Below are 12,619 nucleotides of genomic sequence, written 5' to 3'. Positions count from 1 at the left end.
GGCTCTTGCATTTTCTTGTCTTGTAATGTAGGTGAATTCCAACTTTTTGAACTTTTCTTTGATTACCCCTATTTTGTAGACATACTTTTGTAAGATCGACTCTTTGACTTGGTATTATTCAATTGGTTGACCATTAGCTTGGAGTCACTAAATACTTTCAGCGCTTGGACTTCCATGTCAATTGCTATTTCTGTTCCTAGAACACACACCTTACTAAAAAATCGTCATGGATGTTGTTGGCAGCCTGGTAATGGTATGCACTGAGGAAGTTGTTGCAAAGGTTGAATGAGTGATCCTTGACATTGAACACCTGCGACAACAACGTTTACTGAAAGAGGAAGGGGAAAATGAATTTTGGGTCCCTGTTGATGCCACACATAGTATCATTAGCCAGTCTCAAACAAAGTTAGTAAGTTGGACTAAAAAAAATAGGTTTCAATTTTAGAGGGACGAAATTAATAGGAAAAATTTTATGGGACAAAATTAGTACTTTTTAAATTTTACAGGAACTCCAAACATATTTTACCCTTAATTTTAATATAGTGGCGGCTAAAAAACTACAACTACAATAAAATTAATTATTGTAATTAATTTAAATATATTGGTAATTTTTAACTGTTACAATTTGTTTTCCTTTTTTCTTTTTAAATTACAAATAACTAATCAATGTTCAATTCGTTCAAATATTTGTAACTAAAATTATAGGAACAATGCAAACAATTACTTTCACTTTATATATATAAAAATAGTATTTTCAATTAAATAATTTTATTATTAAAAATTTTGGCAATGTAAAACTAATAGAAATTTTTTATTCTTTCATTGTGTCCATAATTATATTAAAAAAATTTTATAAATAAAACATATTATGTGTGGTATTAGACACATTGAGTAAATCATGTTTACAATCAAGTTAAAATGTAATTTTCATTCTCATATTTTCTCAAATTCGTGATTTTAGTTCCCTTATTTTTTTAATTAAAATATTTCATCCCTCACTTTTAAAAAATTCATCATTTTTAAATTGAGATATTTCATCCTCTACTCACAGTTTTAGTCATTATGGTCAAATGACAAATGTTTTTTTATTAAAAAAAAGAATTAAAAAAAATACATAATCAAGTATGAAATTGACAAAGAGGGACTAAAATTTCATATTTTTTAAAAGTAAGAGACAAATGTCTCAATTAAAAAATACGAAGACTAAACTAAAATCACAAATTTTTTAAAAGTGGGAGACAAAATGTCTCAATTTAAAATAGAAGAACTAAAATTACAAATTTTAAAAAATAGATATTTTAACCTTACAATTATAATATGCTTAAGGGAAATCAAAGTGGGAAACAAATAAATAAATGAAGAATTGAAAATGGGAATTTAGTGTCTTTTAAAAGGAGAACATGCAAAATTAATTTATTTCTATTTACACCCAATAAAACCATTCTAATAAATTTCTTAACAATGATCTGTTACATAGTTTAAATAAACCAATCTATTAGTTACAAAATTTAATATAAGAATAATAAATAAATCAATGTTTTATCTAGCATTTAAAAGTGACATAGTTACTTCATTGATTGAAGAAGATTGTCTATTAGAAGATTGTTCTCTTTCGTTCGAGACCCTTCTAATTAAGAAACCAAGCTCCTTGGGTTCAGGTATAACATTTTCACTCGACAACATTACAACTACTGATGTCATGTTCGGCCTATCGTCTGGATGATGTTGTAAACATAGAAGGCTAATTTGAACGCACCGTGCAACTTCATATATACTACATGAATTTGCCAAACAAGCATCAATCAATTGCTCTGGAGTACCTTCTTTCCACAATCTCCAAGCCTACAAAAATTTAGTACATTTGTTATATAACATTTTATGATGGGAAAATCACATTATATTTTGTGTTACTCACATGACCAATAAGATTATGATCGTGATCTTGGTAGGTGAGTCCTTTGTTTTTCTTTCCACTAACAATTTCTAGCAATAATACTCCAAAGCTGAATACATCCGATTTTATAGAGAATAATCCATCAATGGCATATTCAGGGGCCATGTAACCACTATAAAAGGAATCACAGAAAAATTAATTTCAAATTTCATTAATTATTGCAAGACTTTGGCACTAATATTTTAAGATACTTACTGTGTTCCTGCTATGATGCTTGTACTCCCTTCAACTTGATCACTTCCACACAATCTAGCAAGGCCAAAATCTGATATTTTTGGATTCATATCATTGTCTAATAAAATATTGCTTGCTTTCAGATCTCTGTGTATGATCCTCAATCTAGAATCATGGTGAAGATAAAGAAGCCCCCGAGCAATTGCATTCAAAATGTTGAAACGCATTGGCCAGTCTAAAAATTTACTTTCAACAGAATCTGTCAAGATTATCCAATATAGGTTGATTAGTCTTTCCTTTCTAAAATGACAAGTAAAACAAATCAATTATTTGTTATACTAATTTCAAAACATTTTTATAGAAAATACTTACTAAAAAGAATCAAATCAAGACTTTTGTTGGGCATGTATTCATAGACTAACATTTTCTCTTCTCCTTCAATGCAATAACCAAGAACCTTAACAAGATTTCGGTGTTGAAGTTTAGCACACAATATAACTTCATTCCTAAATTCCTTCAATCCTTGTCCTGAACTTCTTGAAAGCCTCTTGATTGCAATTTCTTGTTCATCTACTAATAAACCCTATGTTTTTTGCGGTTAAGAAAAAATTTGGATATAATAAGATTCATGAGTTTTCTTATACAATATTCATAGGAAGGTTTCAAATTTACCTTGTATACTGGCCCAAAACCACCTTCACCGAGTTTATTGTTAATTGAAAAGTTATTAGTGGCAGTAATTATGGTAGCAAGATCAAAGAAAGGAAGTTCCAAGTCTTCTTGGCCGCCTTGATCTTTCTGCTCTATCGACATCCTTATCTCTGTTTTTCCTTTAGTTTATGAAATGAGATCAATATCATCGCTTATAAAGAAACATCTAAACTTGGATTGCAATGCAATAATCATATGAAGCCTCCATTCAATGCATCGAGGGATTTTATATGAAAATCAATGTTGTTAATGGCGGATGGCAGTTCATGGCGGAAAGTAAAAAATTCACCATAAAAATATGACGGATGGCGTAGCGGAAAATTGCGGACAAAAAAATAATAAAAATATACGTATAAATATAAATAAAAAATTAAAAAAACAATGAATTGCATTCAAATAACAGAAAACAAAAACAAAAAACGGGTGTCAAAAATAAAAAAGGGTGTCAAATAGAAAAAGGAAAAAAAAGCTACCCTCATAAAAAACGGTGTCAAATAGAAAAAAGAAAACGCCCTCAGCCCAGGAAAAAAAAAACAGACAATTCTCAAATGCCTAGATTTTCTTCCTTCTTTGTTTAAGAGGCCAGATTGCCATGGACAAAACAAAAAAAAATAAAACGCACCAGAGCACTGTCGTCGCCGTCGACGTGTGTCGTGCGTCATGCGGCGATCGCATGTCTCGTGCCTTGGTCGTCGGTCTCTCGCGTGCATCGTCTGCTGGTCTGCTGCCATCGCGCTCGAGAACGTCATCTGCGATTGTCGTGTGCGTTGCCGATGCCCGCGCCGTCGTTCGTCGCGCTGGAGACTGTTGCTGGTCGTGCCGCTGAAGAGGAGAAACTCGGGTATGGTTGGGTCGGGTCAGCCCAACCCTTGTCGCGCACGTTTTTTAAAATAAAAAAATCCACTATTCCGCCATGACCGCCATAGCGCTTCCATAAGCAACCCGCAACGCCACCTCTATTTGGTGGCGTTTTTCCAAAATTCTGCTGCGCCATTCCGCCATGGCGTCGCCATGGCCGCTTTTGTAATAACACTGATGAAAACTCGTACAAAATTTGGGAGGCACAAAAGTTTGTGGGTTTATTAATTGGGCACTCAACCATAAAATGTATTAAATTAAGAGTGTATTTGGCAAAACATTTTAGCTACCAAAACACTTGTAAGTCAATAAAATAATTTTTCAGTTTTCAGTTAGTTTTTTCAAATATAACCTAAACATATATACATTTTGACACGAAATAAACATGAAGATTCCAATTTGAAATAGGAAAAAATGACTATCACTATCACTATGTTCACTAAGACATTTCAACTGGTTTCTAGTTTTTCTTATTAGTTAAAAAACTTGTTTGACAGTTCAGTAAACAAGTCTTTTTAGTAACTTTCAGCATTTTTTGAAAGACTACTTGAAGTAGCATTTTTTAAAACGTTAACTTCTAACTTTTAATTTTTTTTATATTTTCTTCCACTGTTATCCTTAATATATTTATTTATTTTCTTTGTTATTTTTTTTAAATAAATCATGATTTTATTATTTTTCTGACACTTTACACTTTTCAACTAATTTAACAACTAGTTTTATCAAACACTTATAATTTAATAAGTTGATTTTTCAATTTTTTAGCTTGTAGCTACCAACTACATTTTCAACTTTCAACTTTAGATTACCTTTTCAGGTAGTTTTACTTAACATAACCTATATATACTTTCCTTTCACAATATATGGTTGGTAATGAATAACATCATTAATTATTAATTTAATAATGTTGTATTTTACACTTATAATACTATTTTTAATTTTTCGATCAGTATTACAATTATACTAGTACAGGGGCACATTTTTACAACTGTGTACATTCTAATTTATCAAGTTCAGTGTACTAAATAAGGACAAAATACTCTTAAAGATCATAAATAAGAAAAACATGAAGAATGAATTTATGAGATTCACAAGTGTGTAAATATTCTATTTATGACATTGTAGGTGTTCTCTTAAATTTTAAAATGTATGTGAAATAAAAAAGATTTCTAGGTAAGAAACTCACCTTTATATTTTTTCTTGATCATGTAAACACAGAATGCTAATAACATCACAAGGACCAGCGAAACAGTGATCGCAACCACCAAGATTACCTTTTTTTGACGCTCATGTTTACCATCTGCATTTATAGGTTAACAAAGAAACGAAGCACTAGTAACTATATAAAAAAAAACAGGAATGATAGATGATATAGACAGCTACCAAGCAAAATGTTGATCTGAAAAACATTGGACCTATTATTATTATTATTTTAAAATTCAGATAAGTTTAGATTAAAAAACTACAAGATCATTTTTTGATTGGCCCAAGCAGGTCAATGGATCAGTCCGGGCCAATAAGAACACAATCCTAAAAGATTTGGATTGTATTGACCCAATTTACTTTTTTACCATTTGATATAATAGATTGACTTATTTGATAATTCTAGTGATATAATGTGACAGGAAATAATGACGTGTTAATTAAATGGTTGGAAAAGTGAGAAATAAAGAAAGTCGCTCCACAAATTAACATCATACTAAAACATGGTAATTAGAAGAATATCATATAGGCCTTACCTGGATCCGAAGTGGCTATTCGAACATATAAATCTTGTCCGCTTTTTACATCTCTCATGTCAACAAGTTCACCAACCCAAATGGAGCACCCACTACCTCCTCCCCTTGTGTCCAAGTTCGAATAAGCTGTGCACGAACAGTTTTCCAAACATTTGGCCCTACACTCCTCAAGTGTTATACTTTCGTTAACCCAAGAAAATGTAGTGTTTGGCAGTTTCATACTAGCAAGTCTTTGAAAACCATCCTTATTTTTTACCCCACAACTCCACTCTTCACTGCGCACACACCCTTGCCTCCAATCCATTGCGTTCCACTGTTGGGGCGATTTCGGCTTGAACCCGTCTAAGCACTGGCAAATTGGCGACCCAGCAATGATGCAATTTCCATTTGGCCCACAAGTGTTATAAACATCACAACTATCTAGTGGCAAGGATTGGTAAACCGTCCAAGTCTTGGTATCGGGAATCCAAGTGAGGCGTTGACGAAGATTAAGGGTTTGGTTCAAAACAATTATAGAAACCACAAAACTATTACTCAAGGTGTATTGGAAATACACTTCATCTTTGTTACTCACAAATTTCCAATTATAAAGTGGGTTATTCCTCGGCGCATATACTCCACTGAACATATTCCCAGTATAAGGCCCAGTCCTAAAGTAGTCAACTTTACTCTTCCACATGACCAATTCAGGATTGTTTCCTATCACTACCTCCCAAACAATGTCTCCCGAAGACGGATCATCCCAGCTTTTCCAAGAAGTAAGACGCCGGTTAAGCCCAGTTCTTAAGTCCCACCCAAGCTTCATTCCCGACAATAGCGTGTCACAAGGATGGTCAAAGCTTTGCCACAGAAAAACACTCTCTTCGTTGATACCATCTTTAATTACCAAGTTTCCAGTGTCCAAGAGTTGCACAATTGGACTCGAACTCGAAGCCTTTTTTGTTACATTTGTAGTCCAAAGAAGAGACTGGTTGTTGTTGCTGAGGAGTACGAGGTTTCCCTCTTGCCTTATGACCAGCTTGCTTGAGTTGTGTCTGACTATTGGGTTGTCACGGTTGGCAACCCAAACTACTGTTTTAATAGAGATTTTTTTGTACCAGATTCCGACATAGCGGTTATTGGAACTCCCGGGATTGAAGAAACCCAACTCAAAGGTTCCGCCGTTAGAAACCAAGGTGCTGCCATCATCCGAAAGTTGCTGATCCTGCGTGATGGTGTCAGTTGCATAACAGATTTGAGAGAAGAGTAACCATAATAGCTTGCAGATAAGTGTAAGAGGAGGAATGGCCATATTAATTTCTCTGAACACTACAAAATTTTCAAGAATAGTTTCATTAATTAGAATGAATATGTCATATCATAGCGTATGTGACGGGCACTATTATTTGGGGGTTGACTTGACTTAGTTTCTGGTCCATTGCAGCAATTGGCAAGGCACGTCGCCTGTCATGCTCATGACTTGATTGTTTCGAAGAAACACACAAACACATCAAATAAATTCTTAATTTCATCATCAAATATTTTCTTTTCAATCAAATGGATTTAATTCAATTAATTGCTCATAATATGAGTGTTATACTTTTATGATTTCATATTCAAATATTACGAATAAAAAAAACAAATATTTTCTAGCTTTTCAAATGGTTGGATCATAAGGAATTCGAACAATTGCTTCAAATACCGGATTAGGAAGTACCACTTGTGGAACCTCAATATCCACAGGCAGCGACCGGTTGCTTCTCGTGGATTTTCATAACCTGTTGTGCAAAATTTGGATATGCATTTGAAATGGGTGCTCAAATTATTATTATTATTATTATTATGAAAATGGATCAAATAATTCCTTTCTTTATACAAGAAAAAGCATTTTTAGCTTGCATGATCTAATCATTGATCTTGAAAATTTCTACAATAACATTAGGTAGGTCACTAAAGGAATGGTTCAAGCTAAAATAAAGAATTAAAATTATTTTTAAAGTATTAAAAATAATGCTAAATTATCTTTCAAGTTAAAAAAACTAATTTAATTAACCCCTGAATATTTATAAAATATATTAACTTAGGCCATGTTTAGATGGGTAGTAGAGGATAAAATAGAGTTATAGTGGAAGGAAAAATTATTCTATTGACTAGTTTCTAATTAAAAATAGGAATGGAATATAATAAAAGAAGATGCAAGACAATCCATTCCATTCCTACTTAATCTCAATTTTTTCCTCCTAAATTTGGGGAATAAAACTTTTAACAAGAGAAGTTGATCATCAAGGTCAAATTTATTTTCTCTCCTACCTTTTTTTTATTCTTTATCACAATTTTGGTGTGGATGTTTGACTAAGCATGGAGATCAAAAGATCTGCAATTTGAAAAAAGTCGCAAATGATCTACAATTTTAGCATCATCTCCATTAGCAAACAATTGCTTAAACCTTGGAATTATCGAAAGATACCAACAAACCTTTGTTGGAGGGGTCTTTCTTTGTGCTTTCATCATTACTACAGTCGTCATCCTTCACTTTGTACCTTGATACCCCACAGTTGGGGCACTTAGACATTTCTACAAACTAATTTCTATACAATATGGAGTCATTAGGGCACACATGCATTTTTTTGGTACTTCATGCTCGCAGGACATAAAATCTACTTTGTCTCATTGTTATTTTTCAGCAATGTGTTTTGCTTTGGAAGCATCTTATCTAACACCACAAGTAGTTCAGTGAAGATTTTATCACTCCATTCAAACCTTGTTTTCAAATTGACCAATGCTAACACCATTGACAACTGTGTGAAGGATGTGCATCCCGGATACAAAAGGTGTATTTTCTTGCTAATATGGCTCTTTTCCAACATCACGGATCATCTCCTCTAATCAATCTCCCATGTCTACATCAGCATTCTCAGTTTGGGACACGATTCACATTTTTGGCAATTCACCATGCCATATCCATGTTGTATACATTTGAAGAATCCCCTCACATATAAGATTTGTCCTTATGTCATTTAGTACATGCAATCTCCCATTCCCACAATTAACACAAGGACACTTATATTTCGCATCCAATGCTTGTGCATTTCATTCAGCAAATTCCAAACACTATTCAACACCATTCTCGTACTCATCACTGATGCATGGTGTTTTCATCTAACTCTGATCCATCTTTATTCTTTTGTGATACTCACAAAGTTATCTCATGCAAGAACATTTCACTTTTTTCCTTAAAGGTGTGGTCCTATCCTATTCAGGAAGATTTTTTCTTATACTTGATTCATATGTGAATGTTAAGTCTCTTTTATTAAATTTGACAAAATTTCGGCAACATTTTGCATTAGTTTCCAAGTACACAACATGAAAGTAGTGACATCAATTTCACCACAATCATGTATGCACCCGGAGAGCAATACGAAATACACTCAACCGAAATTTCATCAAATTTAATAAAAGAGACTAAACCTCTACGTAAGAATCAAATATAAAAAATGACTTTTTCCAAACTGTTCAAATGGACAATTCAAGATTGAATAATTAAAAATTTATCCTTCTTAATGTTACTAGATTCAATTAGGCTTTCCTACTAAGTTATGATGAAGTAAAGAACAAAAACAATAACTTAGACAAAAGTAAAGTGGAAATAAAAGTACACAGGGAAAAAGTAAAGAGTGTAGGGAAGAAGAAGACAAACACAAGATTTATACTGGTTCGGCAACAACTCGTGCCTACATCCAGTCCCCAAGCAACCATCGATTCTTGAGATTTCCAATAACCTTGTAAAATCCTTTACAAGCAAAGATCCACAAGGGATGTACCCTCCCTTGTTCTCTTTGAACAACCAAGTGGATGTACCCTTCACTTGAACTGATCCACAAGAGATGTATCCTCTCTTGTTCTCAGTATTACAACCCAAGTAGATGTACGCTCTACTTGTACCACAAAGGATGTACCCTCCAATGTGTTAAGACAAAGAATTCTTAGGCGGTTAGTCCCTTGAATCTTTGTAAGGGGAAACAAAGGATATCTCAAGTGGTTAGTCCTTTGAAATCTTTTGTATAAAGGGAAGAGGAAGAATCAAAAGAATTCTCAGGCGGTTAGTCCTTTGAATCTTTTGGCAAGAGGGAGAAGGAAGAATCAAAAGAACTCTCAGGCGGTTAGTCCTTTGAATTCTTCTGGCAAGAGAGAGAAGGAATGAAGAAGAAGAATAACACAAGTTTTTTGGACAATGAACTTTTCTTGAATAAAGAAAGTTTTGAACAAAAAAATCTTAGAAGAATGCTTTGAATGAATGAAAAATTTTTGAAAGTTGTTTCTTTTAAAATTCGTGCCATTGTCACATATTTATTGTCATTTGATGACTCAAGTTAAAAGTTTATGACTCTTGGAAATTTATTCAAAACTAGTCACTTTTTATAAGTTGTGACTCTTTTGAAAACTAGTCACTTTAAAAGTTGTGACTCTTTTGAAAACTAGTCACTTTAAAGGTTGTGACTTTTGAAAAATCTTCAGAAACTAGTCACTTTAAGAATTGTGACTTTTGGTAATTTAATTTTCAAAATAAGTCATTGGTAATCGATTACCATTGTATTGTAATCGATTACACATCAACAGATGTGACTCTTCATGTTTAAATTTGAAAACCAATGTTTAAAAACATTGGTAATTGATTACAAGTATTGTGTAATTGATTACACAAGTTTGAAATTATTTGAAAAAGTTTTATCACAAGTTGTGACTCTTGAAATTTGAAATCTAACGTTTTAAAACATTGGTAATTGATTACATGATTATGGTAATCGATTATAGCTTTGTAAATCAGTTTGAAAAGAAAGTTGGCTAATGGTAATCGATTACTGCCTTCAGGTAATCGATTACCAGAGAGTAAAACTCTTGGTAAAAGATTTTTCTTTGAAAAATTCTCTTGAACAAAATTGTGCTATTCAATATTTTGAAAAACTCTTTTAATACTTATCTTAATTGAGTCTTCTCTTTGAATCTTCACTTTAATCTTGAATCTTGATTGAACGACTCTTTGATTCTTGAAACTTGCTTGACTCTTGATTCTTGACTTGAGTCTTTGACATCATCAAAATAATCTTGGAAAGCATTGCTTCCACATAATTGACCCCCCTAGCCCTTTATGCAAAAAATTGTAATCATCCATGTTAAAGGAAGTAGAGATATCATCACAAGCAGTGGCTTTACATCTTGAAACAAGCTTTTCATTTTCTTTCTTTAATTCATTCAACTTACCTTGTGTAGAAGCCAATTTAGTGATATGTACTTTCAGTTTGCTTTTTGGCTTTTTATTTAAAACAACAAGCCTTTGAGCTTCTTCATGCATTTCATTAAATGCTTCTTGAATTTCTTCAAAATCATGATTTACCTCAATTTCTTCATTTGTTGATGGATCATTCATGGACATTGCCATTAAGCATACATTTGCAATTTCTTCATCACTGGAAGAGTCGGAGGTTGTTGACGCACTATCTTCCCATGCTATGTAGGCTTTCTTTTGTTTTATGTCCTTCTTTCCTTTCTTCTCACCATGTTTTCTAAGGTAGATAGGACACTCGGATTTTATATGACCTTGTTTACCACATTTGAAACATGTGTAGCTATTGTTGTTATTGTTGTTCTCAGTCTTGGACGATTTAGAGAATTTTATGTCCTTGGTTTTCCTAAGAAATTTTCCAATTTTTCTTACCATCAAATTGAAGTTTTCTACATCTTCCTCACCGCTAGAACTATCTTTGTATTCTTCCCTTGAGGAGTTTACTTTTAGTGCAATTCCTTTTCTTTTCTTTTATGTTTCTTTTGCATAACACTGTTGAGTCAGTTCATGTTCATAGGCAAGCAATTTACAGAAGAGAGCTTCCATTGTCATAGTAGCTAGATTCTTGGATTCCTTGATTGTTGTAATCTTTGGTTCCCAAGTTCTTGTAAGACAATTTAAAATCTTGATGTCCAGCTCTTCATCTTCAAACATTTTTGTTTGAAGTTCTGAAATGGTTTCCCCATTCTTCATTTGGAACGCTTCATATTCGGATTCAAGAGTGTGCTTTCTCACTCTTCTCACATCCTCTATTCCTTCGTGAGTGACTTCAAGCACATTCCAAATTTCTTTTGCACTTTTTCACCTTGCAGTACAAAGGAATTCATCAAAAGATAAACCAGAAGTTAAAATGTTTTTAGCTTTTTATCATCTTGCACTTTTCTTTTCTCATCATCTCTCATTTCATCCCATTCTTTCGATATTAATTCACCATTTAGTTCTTTAGTAGGAATGAAAGGACCTTTAATGATGGCATTCCATGCACCAAGATCAATTGATTGAATAAAGATTCCATTCTCTTTTTCCAAAAAGAAAAATGTTCACCCTCAAACAAAGGAGGTCAATTCAAAGATGTACTCTCTTTGAAAGTGATTTGTTTTGAGACCATCGTTTAGAAAAACTATGATATTGAGTAGCTTTCAAGAATTAGCTATGATACCAATTGAAAAAAGACGATGGAACTTAATAAACCAAGAGGGGTGAAGGGTGAATTGGTTTTCAAAACAAAATGTAACTTTTAAAAAGCAAAGTTACAAAAAACTTTTGTATGGATCGTATCACAAACACATATATGAATCAAACGTAATCAATACTTAATCAATCATTCCTTAAACATGATCCTTCATTAACATACTTTCTTTCATAAATATAAAACTTGAAACTTTACAAAAAACTGTATTAATACTTGAATGAGAGAAAAAGATCAGAACATGAGAAGAAAGACACAATCTTTTTATACTAATTCGCTTTCTATTACTAGAGATGCTAATCTAATTATCTAATCCAAAACTAGAATTAGATTTTCACTATGCATCAAGAATCCTTACAAGCAATCAAAGCCAATCTACAATTCCCACAACGAAAAAAGAGACTAAGGCACCCAACACTAGGGTCCTTTGTGAATATAAGCCTAGAGAACCCTACTCTTAGCCTAAACTAGAAAACATTATTCTAGAATGCTTTAAGTAATTCATGCATAACAAAAAAGATCGTGTAAAACCATACAAAAAAAACGAGTAAGAGAGATACAACTTGACCAATCTGCCAGACTCTAATTTCGTCCGGGGACGATCATTTGCAAACATTTTGATTCTTGCCAGTCGAATTGAGATGCTTAACATCAGTTGTCGTGCAATCCAAAAG

The 12,619-nt window shown here is 32.9% G+C and overlaps 1 protein-coding gene across 2 annotated transcripts; it reads right to left on the bottom strand.

Annotated features, from left to right (window-relative positions):
* Positions 1-1,401: 1,401 nt before the first annotated feature.
* Positions 1,402-6,767, bottom strand: LOC114425858 (G-type lectin S-receptor-like serine/threonine-protein kinase At4g27290). Of its 2 annotated transcripts, XM_028392820.1 has the most exons (7): positions 5,437-6,766; positions 4,884-4,997; positions 2,801-2,958; positions 2,501-2,711; positions 2,150-2,387; positions 1,916-2,066; positions 1,402-1,842 (listed from the first exon to the last, which is right to left on the bottom strand). In XM_028392820.1, the coding sequence occupies exons 1-7, from the start codon at positions 6,725-6,727 to the stop codon at positions 1,540-1,542; spliced, it is 2,466 nt and encodes an 821-aa protein (XP_028248621.1). In that variant the 5' UTR covers positions 6,728-6,766; the 3' UTR covers positions 1,402-1,539. The 2 variants fall into 2 exon arrangements, with proteins under 2 accessions (XP_028248621.1, XP_028248622.1); XM_028392821.1 differs by lacking the exons at positions 2,501-2,711; positions 2,801-2,958 and having other exon boundaries at positions 5,437-6,767.
* Positions 6,768-12,619: the final 5,852 nt, after the last annotated feature.

The sequence above is a fragment of the Glycine soja genome, chromosome 9 (assembly GCF_004193775.1).
Source record: "Glycine soja cultivar W05 chromosome 9, ASM419377v2, whole genome shotgun sequence".
Lineage (NCBI taxonomy): Eukaryota > Viridiplantae > Streptophyta > Magnoliopsida > Fabales > Fabaceae > Glycine > Glycine soja.
This window is presented reverse-complemented; position numbering and strand designations above follow the sequence as displayed.